Source organism: Medicago sativa, chromosome 7 (genome assembly GCF_051527215.1).
Source record: "Medicago sativa cultivar Bolivia chromosome 7, Bolivia_mono, whole genome shotgun sequence".
Lineage (NCBI taxonomy): Eukaryota > Viridiplantae > Streptophyta > Magnoliopsida > Fabales > Fabaceae > Medicago > Medicago sativa.
In genome coordinates, this window is record NC_140755.1 from 58,171,334 (window position 1) to 58,191,558 (window position 20,225).

General features: G+C 33.7%; 2 protein-coding genes and 2 long non-coding RNA genes across 4 annotated transcripts in view; 2 read left to right on the forward strand and 2 right to left on the reverse strand.

Annotated features, from left to right (window-relative positions):
- LOC146907126 (G-type lectin S-receptor-like serine/threonine-protein kinase At1g11300) overlaps nucleotides 1-9,939 on the reverse strand; it is a 77,860-nt gene extending 67,921 nt beyond the window's left edge. The window contains exons 1-3 of the mRNA XM_085729034.1: nucleotides 8,646-9,939; nucleotides 8,448-8,555; nucleotides 8,137-8,360 (exon numbers count right to left, since the gene is read on the reverse strand). Coding sequence (XP_085585160.1) covers nucleotides 8,137-8,360; nucleotides 8,448-8,555; nucleotides 8,646-9,927 — 1,614 coding nt within the window. The 5' untranslated portion in view covers nucleotides 9,928-9,939. The remainder of the gene's footprint in view (nucleotides 1-8,136; nucleotides 8,361-8,447; nucleotides 8,556-8,645) is intronic.
- LOC146907132 (G-type lectin S-receptor-like serine/threonine-protein kinase At1g11330) lies at nucleotides 6,372-8,057 on the reverse strand. The gene is made up of 4 exons (XM_085726338.1): nucleotides 7,830-8,057; nucleotides 7,383-7,620; nucleotides 7,163-7,313; nucleotides 6,372-7,053 (listed from the first exon to the last, which is right to left on the reverse strand). The coding sequence occupies exons 1-4, from the start codon at nucleotides 7,963-7,965 to the stop codon at nucleotides 6,745-6,747; spliced, it is 834 nt and encodes a 277-aa protein (XP_085582464.1). The 5' UTR covers nucleotides 7,966-8,057; the 3' UTR covers nucleotides 6,372-6,744.
- Nucleotides 9,940-15,113: 5,174 nt separating the features above from the next.
- On the forward strand, nucleotides 15,114-15,879 carry LOC146907133 (uncharacterized). Its single transcript, XR_015019834.1, has 2 exons — nucleotides 15,114-15,229; nucleotides 15,826-15,879. It is a non-coding gene; the product is annotated as an uncharacterized LOC146907133 (long non-coding RNA).
- Nucleotides 15,880-15,884: 5 nt separating this feature from the next.
- Nucleotides 15,885-16,743, forward strand: LOC146907134 (uncharacterized). Its single transcript, XR_015019833.1, has 2 exons — nucleotides 15,885-16,317; nucleotides 16,417-16,743. It is a non-coding gene; the product is annotated as an uncharacterized LOC146907134 (long non-coding RNA).
- Nucleotides 16,744-20,225: the final 3,482 nt, after the last annotated feature.

Genomic DNA, 20,225 nt, shown 5'->3' on the forward strand with positions numbered 1-20,225 from the left:
GATTGAAAGGGTGTTTAGAAAAGGAAAGAGAAAAGAACTAGATCCTTTCTAGAATCCAACGCCTGCAACAATGGTAAGGGTTATGACTGCGTCCACTCAATCATAACCACCATGCCTGTAGTTCTTCAGCACTACAACACAATGGTTGTCCACCTTGTGTGATGCACACATCTCAGACTAGAAAACATGACTCTCGTCTCCCTCATCCGAGACAAAGTCAATACACAAATACTGCTATAGGCTCGCTTGTTTTGGATTTTTATGAAGGAAAAAAAAAATTGTTTAACAAAAAAAATCACTTTTGTTATTTTAATGATGTTTGCTTCAGATTTAAAAAAAAAAAAAATCAAGTGAAGTGTATTAAGGATGAAGAGGGTAGAGTTTTGATTCAAGAGAGAGATATTAAGGATAGATGGAAGAAGTATTTCCACAACTTATTTAATGAAGGATATGAGATCTTACCAGACTCTTAACATGTTAGATATCAGAGAGGAGGACTTGAACTATAACTATTATCGTCAGATTCAGGAGCACGAGGTGAAAGAAGCGTTGAAAAGGATGAGTAATGGCAAGGCGGTTGGGCCGGACAACATACCTATCGAAGTGTGGAAAAGTCTTGGCGATAGAGGAATTGTGTGGCTCACAAAACTTTTCAACGAGATTATGAGGACGAAGAAAATGCCAGACGAGTGGAGAAAAAGCACCTTAATTCCAATCTATAAGAACAAGGGGGATATACATTATTGCGCGAATTATAGGGGAATTAAGCTAATGAGTCATACCATGAAGTTATGGGAAAGGGTAATTGAGCGAAGATTAAGAAAAGAGACTCACGTTACGGATAACCAATTTGGTTTTATGCCTGGGAGGTCGACTATGGAAGCGATCTACTTACTTTGATGCGTGATGGAGCGATATCGGACGGATAAAGAAGACTTACACTTAGTTTTCATTGATTTAGAGAAGGCGTATGATAGAGTATCTAGAGAGATTTTATGGAAAGCCCTGGAGAAGAAAAGGGTGAGGATTGCCTATATTAGAGCTATCCAGGATATATATGAGGGAGCTTCGACTAGTGTGAGGATGCAGGATGGGGATACCGTAGATTTTCCCATAACAATAGGACTGCACCAAGGGTCAACCCTAAGTCCTTATCTTTTTACTTTAGTTTTGGATGTACTGACGGAACACATCCAAGAGTTAGCATCGAGATGTATGCTTTTTGCAAAATGTGAGTCGAGGGAGGAGTTAAATGGGAAGCTAGAGACCTGGAGGCAAGCCTTAGAAGCGTATGGTTTCCGCCTGAGTAGAAGCAAGACAGAGTATATGGAATGTAACTTCAGCAAAAGGAGAAGTGGGTCTACCTTGGAGGTGAAAGTTGGAGATCATATCATACCCCAAGTTACACAGTTTAAATATCTTAGGTCCATAGTCCAATATGACGGAGAAATAGAAGCAGATGTAAATAATCGTATTCAAGCTGGGTGGTTGAAATGGAGAAGAGCCTCAGGTGTTTTGTGCGATAAGAAAGTACCACTTAAGCTGAAAGGAAAGTTCTATCAAACAGCAGTCATACCGGCAATGTTGTATGGAACAGAGTGTTAGGCGGTTAAGAGCCAACACAAGAGTAAAGCAAGTGTAGCGGAGATGAGGATGTTGCGCTGGATGAGTGGTAAGACTAGACACGATAGGATTAGGAATGGCACCATTAGAGAGAGTGGGGGTAGCACCTATAGTAGAAAAGTTAGTAGAAAATAGGCTTAGATGGTTTGGACATGTAGAGAGAAGACCCATAGATGCCGTTGTAAGAAGAGTAGATCAAATGGAGGAGAGTCAGGTTAAAAGAGGTAGAGGAAGACCTAAGAAAACCATTCGAGAAACCATTAGAAAAGATTTAGAGGTCAATGAGTTGGATCCAAATATGGTTTTTGATAGAACACTATGACGTCATTTGATCCATGTAGCCGACCCCACATAGTAGGATAAGACTTGGTTGTTGTTGTTGTAACCTCAAAATGAAAAGTTATTCTTGCTAGTTTTTCCAAAATCTATTATTTTTTTTTAGAATGTTGTACTAATGTACTGATATGTCACAAATAAACCTAAGAATTTTGCTCTTCACCCTGCACATTTTGCTCGCGCACTGCAAGCCTTCCAAATATGCCCTTGCGTTAGTTAAGTCACGCAGCGTGACTTAACTAACGCACGTTATAACCTATGCGTGACTTAAGCCACGCACCCATGGTCTATGCGCAAGTTAACATGCGCAACTTGTGTAAAAACCGATTTTATTCTATACTAATTCATTTTTATTCGAAATTATAAAATAAATTCGATTTTATACTAATTCAATTTTCTTCGAAATTATAAAATAAATTTTATTCTATACTAATTCATTTTTATTCGAAATTATAAAATAAATGCAAAAATAAATAAATTTGAAATTATAAAATAAATGCAAAAATAGATACAAATAGTAAATAGAACATAGAACTCTCATTTTATTAATATTATTCAAAGATTACAATAAGCAATACATATCTTTTATTCCAATTAACTAATCTAGTTAATATTTATTTTTACCCTCCTCGGTATATGCCAATAGCTCTTGGGGAAAATAGTGATCCATCCTGTTGGGGAAAACGACATCAAGACCCCTTGAGGTAAATTTATATTTGGTTCCTTTTATACCCCCATGATTATTGCGATACCATGAATTTGATTAAATATTGCGATAACATGAATTCGAATAAAAATTGTGATAGCGTGAATTCAAATAAAAATTCGAATTAAGGTTTCGTTACATTACATAAACGCCATGTATGTCAACAATTACATTACATTCCGGAATGTACCTTCCAACTGCAACAATTATCTTACCACTGAATGGGGCAAATTCAAACTTGCTAAGCAGCAGGACTCCAGCATACGATCAACATCTTGAATGATGGTATTCAAGTGCCAACGATATGAGGTCCATTCCTTGACACTTGAATACCATCGTTCAAGATGCTCATCGAATGTTGGAGTCATGCCGATTAACAAGTTTGAATTGCCCCATCCAGTGTAAGACAATTGTTGCAGTTGGAATGTGCATTCCAACTACAACAATTGTTTTACCTCTGAAATGGGGTAAGTTCAAACTAGCCAAACAACAGGACTCAAGCATTTCGCTCGACATTCATGCTTTCCTTTGAAAAAAATAAATTTTTGTTAGGCTTGATTTAGATGAAAGTATTCAAGTGCCACCGAAATGAGGTTCATTCCTTGACACTTAATACCTTCATCTAAACCAGCCTAACAAGAATTTACTCTTTTCAAAGGAAAAACATGAATGCCGAGCGAAATGCTTGAGTCCTCGCCATTTGGCAAGTTTGAATTACCCCATTTCAGAGGTAAGACAAATGTTGTAGTTGAAATGCACCTTATTATCCTAACTAATGACGATCTTCTGGCGGAATTAAGTTGTTGATGATATCTTCAGTTGATCTCAGCAACGTCACCCGCATATCAATCCACTGGAACTTGGTGTGCTCCCAAAACATGCTCGTCACGTTTTCGTCGTTCTTTAACTCCACCCAAGTGAATGATACGCTCCCCTCGTCGAGCTTTGGACGTTTATACCGAACATTTTGCCCCCTCCTTGTGTCTCAGGGGTTGAGTGCTTGGTTGAATTCATTAAGTTGATCCTTGAGACCTCTTAACGTTACATCAAGGCACCGAACCTTCAACCTCTGAGGTTCTCCGCCGTTGAATTGTGCATGAACGTCGATCCACCCGGCCATTGCTTCAAATCTACACAATAAAAAATTAAACACAATCAATGAAAAAACTCATTCAAACATTTCATCAAACACTTGGAGTGCAAATTATACATAAACCCTAAAAATTATACATTAAACATAAACATGCAAACATCTAAATAATTAAGCAATATTACTCATTTGCATGTAACATTGTATCATATTTTGCAAAAAAAATCAAAATTTAAACAAACCCTAATTCTAAAAAAATTCTCTAAAAAAATCTCAAAACTACAACATAAACATAAACATGCAAACATCTAAACATTTAAGCAACACAAGTCATTTACATGTAAACATTGTATGATTTCTTGCCAAAACACCAAAATTTAAACAAACTCTAAATCTAAAAAATATCTAACATGCAAACATAAAAGGTTAATGGTGTTTGATCCTAAAAACTTACTTGTTATTGGAGTGTTGTTTGATTTGAACGAATGAATTTTGGATTTGGGTGATTTGAGAGAGATTTTTGAGATTTTTTGAGATTTTAGATGAGAAATGAGGAAATGAGGTGGTCTGCATGTTTAAGACAGCTCGTAGCGTGAGTTAACTAACACTGCGTTAGTTAACTCACGCAGCGTTAGTTAAGTGGCGCAGTGATTAACACTTGCGCTAGTTAACTTGCGCAAGGGTATTTTTAGCATGGCTGCAGGGCGCGAGCAAAATGTGCAGGGTGAAGAGCAAAATTCTAAACCTAAGGTTGATTTCATACACTTATTAACACTTCTTTCACTTACAGCTTGGGTTTGTTATGAAATATGTTGAAATCTGTTAAGTAACATTCAATGTTTCTTTCACTTATAGCTTGTCTTTCAAGGGCCTACCTATCATACATATATCAAGCACAATGAAAATATTTTTATACTTGAACTTAATTAACAATATATGTAAAATTTTGTTATATTGTTTTTTTTTTTTTTGTCTAGTAGCCTAGTGGCTAAAAATTCACCTCATAAAGATGAAAGATAAATAAGTAGGGTGTCTGGGGTTCGAACCCCGACCCCTGCATATAATATGCAACGTCTCTGCCAACTGAACTAAGCTCACGGCGACTGTTATATTGCTTTTTACTTCAATGAAAATAAAAATTACAACCGCACAATGCACGGATCATTAGTCTAGTTATAAATAAAAGTGAGTTACATATATCGTTCGAATCAACAACTAGTAAGATGTGTAGCTTATTATGGTGGATGTGTTATCTAGTAGCAAGTTTTTAGAGAAAGAAAATGAACTATTTTGCATGAAGAATGAATCTACTATTTATTTATAGAATAATAAAAGAAAGGGAAATGTTATCTTGTGCCCTCAAGGCACAAGTTAAGAAATCAAAGATAGAAACATTTTGTTGGAAATTGTGCATTCAATATTCTAAAAATTTAAAATCTTATCTTTTCATGACAACATTTATTATTTAATTCTATTTTTAAACTCTTAACTTGTGCCCTAAACACTGCCCTAAAAAGAAACTAACTCCTATGATGTTTGGATGACTCGTGACTTCCAACTAACTTAGGAAACTACTCTTGCAAGTTTCTTCTAATCTTTTGGATTCCGGATCTTGATAACTTCCCTAGCATAACTACTTCTTTAAAACTTTTTATTTTTTGAGAGATACTTCTTTAAAACTTATTTTGTACAATTTTGACAAGGTCACAGAGCTAAGCTTCCGCATCAATGTAGTTTTACACCATGATTTTGATGAACGCGCCTCAGAACTAAACAGATACTAAATGTGATATAAAAAATCAGTTTACAAGTCAATAATTTTATGTTTAACTTGGTAGTATCTATTAAAATAGATCTTATACCCTTTCACCATAACCAAGTCTAAATCAGACAGAAACATACATCACTACTTTCCCAGGCTACCTTCACCCAACGCCGACGCCTCTTAATCAGAAAGGAAAAAAAAAAATCCTCCATGTATAAATCAATTGTCTCTCCACTATTTTAGCACAGGGAAACAGAATACCTTAAAGAAATATAGTTAATTTTGTATGAAAATGATAAATTATATGTGAATATATAACCTGTGCTTCTAATCTTGTTAAATTATTAATACTAGAAAAAAGAAAACTTTACATACAGAGGTACTAAATGTTCTCTTCATCATATGACTCAATATGGTGGTATGTAACAGATTTTTGACAGGGAAGCACCTTAATATTGCAAATCTCATTTTAAGCTTAAATCATTGATTAACTAGGGCTCGGTAATTGACTTCGCCTCAAACAATATAGGGGAACCAGACGCTCCCTTTCGTGATCCACTTTATCTATGATTCCAAACCGATATAGATCACCCCTTAGCTTATCTTGTGTAGGACATACCTTACTACCTTGGGTTGGCTGACTCTGCAACGGCTCCACCAGCTACAAATCGTCTAAGGAAAATAGAACAAGGGTACAAGTAACCTTAAGCACACAGTTAGAGCTCCTAATCTCCTTGCGAGGGATACAAGGTCGTGTATGTGAAAGTACGACTTCTCAGAAATCTGGTATACTATGTTAGTTTATGAAGCAAAATTCAATGGATAGCTTACTAATTAAATGACATTGTAAGGAACCAGCCAATGCTAATTTTGTTTTTATTTTATTTTATTTCGGTATCATATCATGCTACTTATTTTCTTGGCTTCACATAGTATGGGAGATAAATTGCTATGATTGTTGTTGTATTACAACTTTTCATTTCAATGCATTTTCCTAGTATGTTACATTTTAATTTCAAAGAGAGGGATCTCTCTTTTCTTATTGAGTGTAGTATTCATCAAGAAATATAGTTTGAAATTACACATAGAGAGAGTTTTAAACGAGCTGGCCGAGAGTATACTTCCGGACAAATCCCGTAATTTAGACCTTTTTCTACAGGCCACATCAATTAACAAAATTTATAGCATTTGACACATATCCATTGACCTCTCAAACATTGTGTTCTATCTTCCACAGACATCTGTAATACTGACATTATTGACGGAACAACCATTTTGACATTCTTCAGGCAACTTTGAATTTAACATATTCTCCCTCAGGATGAATGCAGGTTTACTAGGAGGAGGAAGTAATGAAGTTTCACTGTTGAGCATAGAAATTACTGTAGCCATAGTGGGTCTATCTATGGCAAGTTCTTGTGCACACAATAGTCCTATATGTATGCACCTTGAAATATAATTATGATGACTATGATCATATATTTCTTGATCTATTAGAGACAAAATATTGTCTTCCGTCCATTGTATCCATACCTAAATGAGATCAAAGAAAAAAGGAAAGAAATAATCAGACATTTGAATGTTGTGTCAATAAAATAAAAAAAGGCCATAATCGAGCCAAAATGTGTTTGTCGAGGCTTACAAATCCTAAAAGGCTCAGAGCATGCTCATTTTCATAAAAACTTGAGTTCCTTCTCCCAGTAACAATCTCTAGTATTAAAACACCAAAGCTAAAAACATCTGATTTCTCCGAAAATAGTCCTTGCATTGCATATTCAGGAGACATATAGCCACTGCATCAAAATATAAAAATTTATTTTCCAATGGTTACTCCTATAATATTGGTAAGGAAGCACACTTACTAAGTTCCAACGATCCTGCCAGTATTGGCCTCATCTTCTCCCCCTCCAAATATTCTAGCCATACCAAAGTCTGATATTTTTGGATTCAGCTCCTCATCTAACAAGACATTACTTGCCTTCAAATCTCTATGAATAATTCTTAGTCTAGAATCTCTGTGAAGATATAGCAATCCGCGAGCTATTCCTTCTATTATGTTGTACCGTGTCCTCCAATCTAAGAGTTTATTTTTTGTTGGATCTAGAAAATAAGGGCAGTAGTACATTATTTTGAACGTAATATCAAAATATAAAGTGAAGTCATCCAAATCATTTCCTTCCAGAAAAACTCACTTGCGGTGAAACAATTGTTTATTCTTAAAAATACTCTACGCAATCTAAAATAAAGCGAAAGATGAAAGTATGCATTTGTATAAGAGAAAGTGTTAAAGGGGGCTTCAAAGAACTAACCAAAGATGAATGCATCCAAACTTTTGTTTGGCATGTACTCATACATCAACATCTTTTCATCACCTTCAATACAACAACCAACAAGTCTTACAAGATTGCGGTGTTGAAGCTTACAAATAACCACTACTTCATTCATGAATTCCTGCAGCCCTTGACCAGATGCTCTTGAAAGTCTTTTAACTGCTATTTCCCGACCATCTTGCAGTTTCCATCTTGCAGTTTCCCCTAGAACAAAACATATGTGACAACTACTATAGTATATATATGATGGTTTTAAAATAGTATAACTTTGTCGCAATTAAGGTACCTTGTATACGGGACCAAAACCACCCTGTCCAAGTTTGTTGGACAGGTCAAAGTTGTTTGTGGCAGTTGCAAGTTTTTCAAAATCAAATTTTAATAGCTCTTGCAGTTTGATTTGGGACATTTCTCCAATTACGTTGTCGCTAGCATAATCTTCTGGTGATCTACCTTTATTGGAAGCTTTGTTGCTCTTTTTCCTTGCTGATTTAATGAAGTGCCACAATTTAGCTGCAGTGGAAAACATAATTTGAGCTTAGTTCCTCATCAATGTAAAGTATGATGACTAAAGTTGAATACATGAAGATTGTATAATACCTGGGTGGTTTGATGTCCTTCTCCAGAAGATATGTGCACAAATGACGATTACGAGGGTTCCAATTACTATTGTACCTATAATGATGATTGTCTTGTTTCTCCTTCTATCTGTATATAGGAAAAATATAAATTTAAAATATATGAAATTAAATACATTCCTAACTCCTATGAGAATTAGGAATCAAGTTAATGACTTACCAAGTTCTCCATAGGCTACACGAACATATAGATCAAGTCCTCCTCTTTGGAATTGTTGTATGTCACGTAGATTACCGGTCCAGGACATACAGCCAATCCCATCATTATGAGAATATGCAAGGCAAGAGCAATTCTTCAAGCATAGGCTTCTGCATATGTCTGATGTAACAGTCAAACCTTCAGCAAAATCTGGAACTTTAATCATCTGTAGTTTCAAAAACCCGTCTTCCTTTCTACTGGTGGTTTTATTGTTGACCATTTCACACTGCAAAGGTGTCCTTCGAACACACCCACCGGTCCAGTTACGTATATTCCATTGTTCTATGTTTCTCGGTTCAAACCCTCTCAAACAGCTACATGTTGGTGAGCTCAATGAATTACAACTTGCAAATGCCCCACATATATCGTAAACATCACACTCTGATTCCCGGCTTGTCCATAGAACTTGCATTTCTTCCTTCTCATCATCCCACCCCGTTTCTTCTAATTCTCCTTTTGAATTTAGGTTATAGATAAAAAATTCATCATCATTTTGAACTGCATAATATATGTAAATATTCCCTTCTCCATCATCTCCTCCTCGAAAACCAAAAAAATATGAATCTATCATTGACTGTATTCCAGTGAAGACCTCGCCGTTCCAGGGTCCACTTCGCCAATATGGTCGACTTCCATTCCAAATGAACACTTCAATTATATTTGGGGGGCTTTCAAAAATACTACTATAGAAGTTGCCAACAGCTGGGTCAGAAGGGCTTTTCCATGATTTGAGTTTTACACTGTTACCTGTTCTTTTGTTGATTGATAATTTCATGCTAGGCAGTAATGTATCTGTAGGCTGCTGAATACTTTGCCATAAAATGTTTCCAGTTGTAATCTCCAAAAGGACAAGGTTACCGAAGTCCGAAAACTGAGAACTTGTATTTGTTGCTATGTTGGAAACATTTGATGACCAAACGACTCGTTTCTGTCCATTTAATACCACAAGATTTCCATCTTCAGTTACTGTGACAGTCCCATTAGAATCATTCAGTGGTTGGTTTCTGTTTGCAACCCATATGATTGTAGATTGAGACTTCCACCAAATTCCAACGTAGCGGTTTGTAGAATTTTTAGGGCTAAAGAATCCAAAGGTGAAGTTACCGTCTTTGGAGATTAGAGTTTCAGGGTCCTTGATAAATCGAGATGATGTGATGGTGTCTATACCAACACTAACATGTAGCAAATAGCAACACAAAATGAATAAAACAGAAAACAGATTTGCACAGTAGCTGAAATCCATAAGGGAGATGTGTAGTATATGATCAACAGTTATCTCATTTTTACTACATTATTGTATCAGCTTGTATTCTCTCAGATCTATGTATTCAAATTTACCTTGGGCAAGTGCCTCACATAATTGATAAAATAACATTAGTTGTCTAAATGCTTTTTAAAACTATAACATTGAATCATTCCTTGTTTACATCAAAAGCAACCTCATCTAGTCTAATATTACATAGTTAATTACTTTAATCATAAAAAGTCAATGATTTTATAAACAATAAAAAAAGGGTACCCTGCTTTTCATGAACCACTTTAGATTGTTTATACAAGTGCACCAGCAGTTGACTTGTCACAGCAGGATACAAGAGTCTTTATAATTTGAGAACTCACTTCTTTAATAGGAAAAGCTATTTTTAAACAATCATCATTTTATATTAAAACAGAAATCGTGGACCATAATTCCTTATTTGCCTCTTATATGAACAGGTCTCCAATGAATACATGCATGGTTCTTGTCAAGTGTATCACATTGAAATGGTTATGAACTGAACATGAGTTTGTAAGTGAGAGAAAATCTTCACCCTAAGATCCAGTTTTGTAAAATTGAGTTAGGTCCAACCGAAATTTTAAGATTATTACTTTTCCCACCCTTTGCGATCCTCACGCCCTGCAAAAATGACAAAAATATCTCTGGTTCGGATTATATAATTTGAACCATCTTGTTAGCATTTTCCGGATTATAAAATCCGAAATATCACGAACTGTTATTTCAATATTGTAATTGATGTCAAAGATTTCTGTTGACCGTCGTAGAATCCCTGCATAAGCTGCAAAACAATTGTAGGGATTCTATGAACGCACAATGACCATGACAACATAAATACTCCTAATAAACTAAATTTTTTTTAAGAAAAAAGTAAGAAAAGTGGTGAAGTGAAGAATGAGGAAAATTGTTGAAGATGCAAGCCTATTTGTAGCCTTAAACAAGTCCTAGATCATAATTATTGTCAAAGGAAGCGTTTTCCATGGCCTAACCGTCCAAAAATACATTAAAAACTCCACAAACCATCCAAACCTTTGGGGAAATGCCACCATCCAAAATAAACTGAGAGTTTTCAGATTATATAATCCGAACTTGTCTAAATATTTTCGAATTATATAATCCGAACAACACAAGAATTTGTTTAAGAATGATTAAGATCTTCAAATTTTCTTTCTATCTACGTGTTTAAATGAGCATCTTTATCGAAAAGTTCAGCGGAGAGCTATTTGAAAACATGATGAAGATCTTCAGAATATATCTATCTATTATTTAAAATTCTAATCTTTAGCGTAAAGTTAATGGGAGAGTTTTTTGACAGCATGATGAAGATCTTCGGCATGCTGAAGATCTTCAGCATATATCTATATATTATTTAAAACAGAATAAAACAACATAATTCAACAACATAAAACACGTAATAAAATAAAACATAACAGATCACGGATCAGCTAAACTAATGTATACGTCTAGTGAGTCCAACAGTGCCCTGATCTCTTCGTAGTTTCTGAACTGATCAAACTTTTTTGAATTTGTTCAACAGATCTGACCAACTAAGCGTGCAACTCGATCGGTCCACTAGTATTGTACTAACCAAAGATCGAGAACATGGTTCTCACGTCGACTTTCATGAGCTTCATTCGGCTTAACCACACAGTTCCAGTTGAATCGGTCGATGGACCTCGATACTCAACATCATCCACCCCCTTATGTCTCTGTGGTTGAGTTGACGGTAGATTTGATTCAGCTAATCCTTCAACCTGAAGAGGGTGACGTTAGTGAGAATCATGAACAAATGTTGGAACAAAATGTATTTAACATTGTCACCTTAAATTTTGATGATAACAAGGTATTAAAAGTTCAATTGGATATGCTAATATTTGTTCAAGTGTGCAAGACCATTGACTAAAATTTATGTCTTAAAACAAAGTATTGGTTCTGGAAGAACAAATGGGAGAAAAAAGAATTTACAAAGGAAGCTTATGTTGCAAGTCTGAGTCTAAAGACAATCAGAGTCTGAAGACCATCAGAAGCTGACTGCCAGAGTTTGAAGTCACCCAGAGTTTGAAGTTCATCAGAGTCTGAAGTCAAGGACCTGGAGTTGGTTATATTTATTAAAGACACAAGTTTGCAGAAGGAATAGAAGCCTGAAGCAACATCTATTTCAGAGGAATTAGAAGGCTTTGGATGCTTATTCGCTAAAGGAGCACAGAGAAAGGACAAATAGTATAATTGTACAACCACTACTCCACTATTCCACTCATGTCTGCGCATAGTACTTCTACAGTTGTGTCTCTACTGGTTAATTCTCCAAAGATGGAATGAATTTCAAATTATTCCTTCCTATGTCATTAACCAAATCAAGCAACAGATCATTGGTGATGATCAAGCTTCAGTAACGACTCTTTTGATGTTCTGCCACTTCTACAACGTATCTCTCATACATCTATATAAAGGAATGAAGACTTGAAGATTTTTATAGACTCAATAACATTTAACTTGTGCCAAAACTCTGCTAAAATTGTTGAGCAACAAATACTTATAATTTCTTAACAACTTTCATATCTTAGAAATTCTAGAGTCTTAAGAGTTTGTATCTGGTTTGTATTGTGAACACCACTGATTGTATATCAAGTGTTCAAACCAAACGTATTTCTGTGTAATTTGTTTGTTTAGAAGTCTCTTGATTTTGTGTTTGAGCATAAGAAATCTCTTTCTTGTGTGCTTGAGTATTTGAAGTCTCTTGCTTGTTTGCTTGAGCATTTGTAATCAGAACTTGATTTTTAGTGAAATCTCCTTGGAAGTGCAAGGGGGACTAGACTACTTCTGGATTGTGGAAGGAACCAGGATAATTGTTTTGTGTCTTTCTCTTCTCTCTCTATCTTTACTTTATCTGCTGCATTAGAGTCTGAACATTGTTCCTGATTCTGAACTCTATCAGATTCTGGATTTGAACTTCGTTTTAAAAGAAGAAATTATGAATCGCTATAGAGCTTCAAGGGTCCAAAAATTGTGAGAAGATTGGAGAGACCAAGTTACGACTAGGGTTAGGAACTTTAGAGTTCTCATTCCATCTCATCTTCTCCATAGATGAGCATAGGTGCAAGATTCTAGATGTTTAGAGTTAGATTACTTGGTGATGCTTCAGCTCACCGTTTTCCTGCAAGGAATGTAATCTTGTACTAGCTCTATTTAATCTATCAATTTAGTTTACTATGTTTTCATTTATGTTTATTTTCATCTCCATCTCTGAGGTTCAGCTCACCATGAGTTAAACCCTTTCTTGTGGTTTAGACATGGCGAGGTTATGACATTTATTTACTTGCGATATATAAAGTTGTAGCGTCGAGCTTCTTTCTATCAAACTGATTTAACTCAAAAATTTTAGAAGTAAATTTTGATCAATTTTATTTCTGATGATATAGCTCTCTGGTCCTTAATCAATATGGGAATGGAACATGTTTGTTAGATATGAATTTGTACTTAAACATCGCGAGGTGCAAGGATCAAGAGAGACTTTTTGAACGTTAACTTGAACTCAGAAGAGTCTAGGAGCTATAGGAAGCTATAACTAAGTGCTAAGATCTTGGTAGGACTCTTGTCATAGGCTAAAGGGCTCAGGTGGAGTACACTTCTATGGAAAAGGTGAGCACCTAATCTAGCAACTGTTGTGTGTTAAGTTCTACGTAACTGTACCCCTAACGGTGTGTTGTTACGGCCTTAACATGATGGATGAGGTAACACACCCTAAGACCGATTGGTTTTCAAGAAGCCGGAGAGAGATATAGCTCTATGAATCACAGTAGCCATATAAAGCTATAGCTTTGTGAGACACAAGACCTATACAAAGATAAAACTATATAAATCGCAGTAATGTTTTGTTATAACTAAACTTAGTTTAAACCACACTTTCCATCTTGAGAATTTATAAATATGTTCAACTGTTTTCCCAAACTTAATCTTTTATATTTACTGTTGTAATAAATGATTTATTTTATTTTCTTGCAAACAAGTTTTCTAGCGGAAAGCTACACGAAGCTATAGCTCCCCAGTCCCTGTGAGATCGATATCTTTTTATACTATAACTTGAACAATGTATACTTGCACTCAGTCTTTTCATCTTAAAATACTCAGTGTTTTCACATACACCAACAAGTTTCATATTAGCATTGGTGTTCGCTTCTCAGTTGTCTTGGAGTCGAATTTAGATTGAGAGTGATTCCTCGAGTGTTTTAAGGAATCCCGCCATTATTATGTTTTGCATGCAGAATCATTGGCATAATTGTCTTCAATTAGGTATTACTTCGATTTGTTCCCATATTTACCGCAAAGGAAATTGTTTTGCAGACAAGCTAGCCACTCATAGTCATAGCATCTATGAGGTTGTTTGGTTTGATTCAATGCCTGAAATGTTGTTACACGATTTTTTTCGGGATAGGAACGGTTTGCCTAACTACTGTTTCCCTTAGATGGCTTTATTCTTTCGGTTCTTTCCTTTTCGAGGGTCTTGGCCTAATCCCCCTCTTGTATATATTCTTTTTCCTTTTTTAAATAATATATATTAAGTAGGCAGTAGAGAATGGGAGTCTCGTTCAGGTGTCAACCTAGTTGGGATGTTTCTGTTTCTCCCAGATGCCGAATCTATCTCTTGGTTTATCGGAAAAAAATGTTTGCCTTGGAGCTCAACTGGAAATGTACGGAAAGTTGATTGAACAGGTAGACACAACTTTCAAAAATCTTAGCTTGTGAAGTTTGGCCCAAATATTTCTAGAAAATGACTTACAATGCCCCGAATAAAAACAATACATAATGTCCCTCAAACTATGAACAAATCCTCTGGATAACCTCTAAATTGTCTTCAAATGATTATTAAATTACTAAAAATATAGTCTAAATAATCATATGATGCTCCATCATTAATATATTATAAACAAATAGACATTTTAAAAAAAAATGAATTAATATAAATGCTAAGCTATTTATGTGACCTTTTTATTGAGTATGCTAAAGCAATAAACCCAACCCAACACATTGATGTACTTAAAATATATTTAATTATTGATTCTATGTTTAGGAATGGTTTTTAACAATTCCAAAAGGGCTAAAGATTATTTAATTCATGTGAGGATTTTTTTTTTTTTGACAAAATTCATTTGAGGATATGACAAACTATAATTTTTTTTTGTACAAACTATAATTATAAAGTGGTATAAATAATTATTACTTATTTTTAAATAATAAATATTTATTATTTGAAAAGAGAAGGCGGAGGAATATGGTCGGAATTGTAAAGTTTGTTTATGTTATGATTATTTTTCTTTATCTATTTATTGTTTCAATAAACCTTGACGATAATCCTTTATAATCCTTTTCAATTTATGTTCTTTACATTACAATTTACATTTTTTTTTATTACCACACGGGTAATAGATGTAATGCAGATTTTGATTTTTGCGAAATTTTTTGTGATGCCCAACTAGTCATTTTCTTAGGTGTATTAAACTTTGTTTGATTTGTTTCATAACCTCAAAATCCTTATTTCTTTAATCATGCATCACTTAGTAAGTTATTTGTTTTAGGGTTCATTGAATTTTAAAATACATTCATGTATATTGGACTAAATATCATTTCATCTTGATCCAATTATGTCGTGAATTCCAAAAAAAATTAAATTACTTATACCACCAAAATTTAGATAACACACTAGTAGTAAAATTATGAATATTAGAATTTATGAATTTATTTAACTTGAAGAAACTCGAGAGATTCCAAAGACTTCAACACAATAAGCATCACAAGTAATACATAGACCAACTTCACAAAAAGTTAAATTTCAAAACTCTTGATAATCTAACAAAGATTTGGTTATTGCAGACACTCTACATTGGATGTCTAAGAGATCCCCAAGTATTAACAATGGTCTTGAGGTATTATCTTAGTTATGTTATTTTTACAATGTAATGTCTTAGCACACTGATGTTTGCAACTAAAAAAACTTTTATTATTTTCCCTTTCCTGCATGAAAGGTTATAAAATAATGAAAAGTTATTAAAAAAATAATGAATATTTTAATAATTGTTATATTGTTTATATGACCTCTAGAGTAAAGGGATAAACACAACACATTGATGTACTTCAAAAAATATTTAGTGACGATTCTAGTTTTAGAATTGTTTATTTAGAACTTCAAAAGCTCTAAAACCTATTTGATTGATGTATATAAAGGATTACCACTATTAGAAACCAGTCAAATTATTTGTTACATACACACAGGAAGGTGGAGAAATATGACTAAAATTGTCAAGTTTATTTATGTTATGATTATATTTATTTTTTACTTATTACTTGTTTCAATGAAGATTGATGGTGAGACATTTTTATCATTTTCAAATTTCCTTATTTAATTTTTAAACAACATTTTATTTCATTTTAGTTTCATTCTTTTCTTCTTTTTCATTACAACAGGAAAAAGATGTAATGTAGACTCTGATTGTCCAAAAAATATCTGGTATTGCGAAACCGGTCGAATAAATAGATGTATACGGCACCAATGTAGATGTGTTAAATTAATCAGCCCAGTGGATTTTGTGTCCACCTGAGTCTGCATTTAGTGTTAGACCAAAGAGAGTACACACACTTTGTGCAGGAATATTTCCTAGGTTATTGTTTTATTATAGTGTTGACACCCAATAATTTTTTTTTTCTCTTTCAATTTCAAGAATATTGTAGTTATGTCTTTGTACTCTAATATGATGGTAATTAAATGAAATAAGGCACAAATAATATTACTTAGATTGTCTTCTTCATTCTTAATTTTAAAGATGTTGCCATGGTCTTCAATTCACTCCTACCACGTTTTCTACCGTCTATAAGAATAGTTTGAACCGTTAAGTTCGAAAATAATTTTTATTTTACTTCTATTCGTATTGTTGTATATTTATGTCATGCCATTGTTACGCTTGTTCAATTTGAATTTTTTTCACAATTTAATTTTTGTAATTAGCCTCAATGCTTTGTTAACTTTTAAGAATTATGGAAAACTTAGGCACTACAAAATTATAATAATCTACTGCAATAATTGTATGCGATTCTATGAAACAATGTCAGTTTTCCTTATGCTATACACTAATGTGAGATTAATATATATTTTTTTCTTTGAAAGTAAAACTTGTCAGGCTCGTTCCTAGCATTTTATAGATCTTAGGTCAAGTTTAAGAAAAGGACCTCCCTATATAATAGATAATTTTTTTTTTTTTATAAACGGTGAATGAGATATGCATTAATCATGGCGGTCACCATAAAACGATGTTTTAGAATCCCAACTATGCTGAAACTCCAAAACATCGTGTGTCAAATGCTAATTGGGCGGGTCGAACAAAACCCAACAAAGCTTAGTAATACGATAATAGACATACCGAACTTTATATAAGTTTCATTATTTGTTTTGATAATTCAATTGATTCACTAATTCTAAAATTTCTCAAAGAGTTTCATTATCATTCATCACTATAATATCATAATATTATAAAATACAATTCCCTCATACTCAGTAACATGAAAATCTTTTATCATTTGTCAATAGAACATATGATATGTTACTTATAAAAAATCACACAAGACCAAACTTGACGTCCCAAACATGAAACTTTCATGATGAAAGTAGTATTATATTACGAAATCTAAATACAAATCCAAGTTAACTTCAATCTGAAACATCAAACATCATCCTCAAAATAAAAAAGAAAATTTGTCTATGGGAAGAAGTAGATATTTTGCGTTTTACGTGTTTCTACTGCGATTTAAGTTTTACTTCTAATTCTTGCATTTTGGCTAATGGAATATTGGGGGGTGAAAATAAAAACGCTGGGTTGGGGGTGTTAAAATGAAATGATGCTGGGTTGTAAAAAAAAGGGTGAAACGGTTGATGGGTTGATGTCTGGTAAATGTTTGAGGCCCTCTTTGCGCTTATTGCTATAAATACTCCCATTAAACCAAATATTTCTATATACGCCCCCTTTATAAAAAAAATATAATAAAACTTGGGCCCCTATGGACATGGGTCCTAGGCCACCGCACCCTAGCCTATTTCTAGGGTCGGCCCTGAAACTTACATAATTAAAGTCAATATGTATATGTAAAGTGGTCTTTTATGATAATAATGACATGTGATTAAAATGAACGCATATTAGTATTTTTAAAGAAAGATAGTAAAGACTAAATAGGAAAATCTCCATTTTCAGATACCAATTTAGATAACTGGTATGGATACCTGTGCCAAACATGAGCTAGAATTTTGTCATACTTTAAATATAGGACGAAAATTTGGTATCATTTTTATTTATGTGGTTAATCTTTGTCCGATGGGAAGATCAACACCAATGTTGGCTTCCCCATGAGGTCCAACGATGATATCATAGCCCGAATCGACTTTGTGTGGAAGCATGGTACCTAGTGGTAGTACCTGGATGTTGAGAGTCTCATACTTAAAGGAGAGATGTTAATGCATCAAATGTGATTTAAAGTTCTACATTGGATTCAAGAGTAGATATTGAGAAACATACAAGTAATATGACTCGTATACCTAATGTCGTAAGGTTTTGGGTGAAGATGTGGTGTCAAATTCACTTGTGTGGTTTCTCTTAATATAATGGGATGATCAAACTCAGTTTTGGGTTTCATTCTCTTTCATGTGATTTTTTTTTTCATTCAACTTCTATTATTTCAAATTAGTTCACTTTAGGTCTTTGGTGGCAAGTATCAATGAAAAATTATGTTGCGGTTTTTATTTGAATCTAACTTTTTGGTTAAATAATTACCCAAAATCTACAAATTCTTAAACACACACATGCTTATTAGCATTTTAAGTGAATATGTGGTGTCAATCTCACTTGTGTGGTTGCTCTTAGCCAAATGTGATGATCCAACCTAGTTAGGCTCGATTTGTAGTTTCAACATCATGATAAACTATTTTGTTTGTATTTGGATGTCATTTGTTTAACCTTTTTATCTTAAAATTTAGTTTTTTTTATGTCATTTGCTTTCATGCTATTTCACAAAGGCTTTATCGTACTAAGCGGCCAATTTTAATTTTAAGAAGAAAAAATATACTACCTCCGTCCCTTATTATAGGATCCTTTTGCAAAAAATAACGGGAATTAAGTAAATTGAAAGTGAGAATAAATTTGTTTGTAATTACTATTGTTTTTACAATCTTATCCTTAAAAAGAGAGAGTTAGTGTATGTTTTCAACATAGTATTTAATGTTGATTGAAGAAAAATATATAAAATAAATAAGGGTATATGGTAAAGAATTAATTAATGTACTTGGAAATAACAAAATGGTCTTATAAAAAGAGACATATTTTTTTTCTTCAAAAAGGTCTTATATTTAGAGACGAAGGTAGTAGTTAGTTTGGTCGAATTATATACTTTGTTAATCTTGTAATCATGTTGGTTATGGTTGAAAATTCTCCAAGATTGAAGAGAGTAGACGTAGCTATATTAGGTTAAGTAGTGACATAGTATTAATTTTTTTGGGTTTATCTCTCTCCTTTATTCTCATTATATCTTCGAAAAACATTTTTTTTTACTTTTAATGATGGAGCTTTTATCTGATTAACTCTTTTGAAAAATGTTTTTCATAATAAATTTTGCACAATCAAAAATATTTTTAAAACTATATTAGTGAAAAAGTTTTTATATATGAAACACAAGTAAAACCTCTCGTTTTTTGTATATTGCACTACATTCAATTTTGTTTAGCCAGATTGTTTCGAAAAGCCATATCTATGTTTATTCTTTAATGTAGGTGTTTGCAACCTCGTCTTTATACCTCGACATGCAGGCGCACACATATTCCTAAAAATGAACAATAAAAATGTAAATCATAAGACAAAAAAAGATATTATATAATGTATTATTTATTCTTTTCAATTCAATTATTACATACGAAATAGATTTATCTAAAGCCCAAACTGATTATAACCAACAGAAAATTGATATTCCCACATCAAAGGTTGCTATGAAATACCATGAAATTACCAATATAACTCACGACAGTAGGTAACTACCGATGAAAGTTTGGATTAAACTTGTAATTTCAGATGTTTCTTAGCATTGTGTGAAGTGTAAAAAACAATTTTCTAATCAACACGACAGTTAAAAGCTTTGTTGGGATGTTTATACCTACGATCAACGATTAGTCCGTAGGTAAATCTTTTCTATACGTATTTTCTTTTGGGCCGGCGGCACCGGCGGGGAACAACAAATGAGAC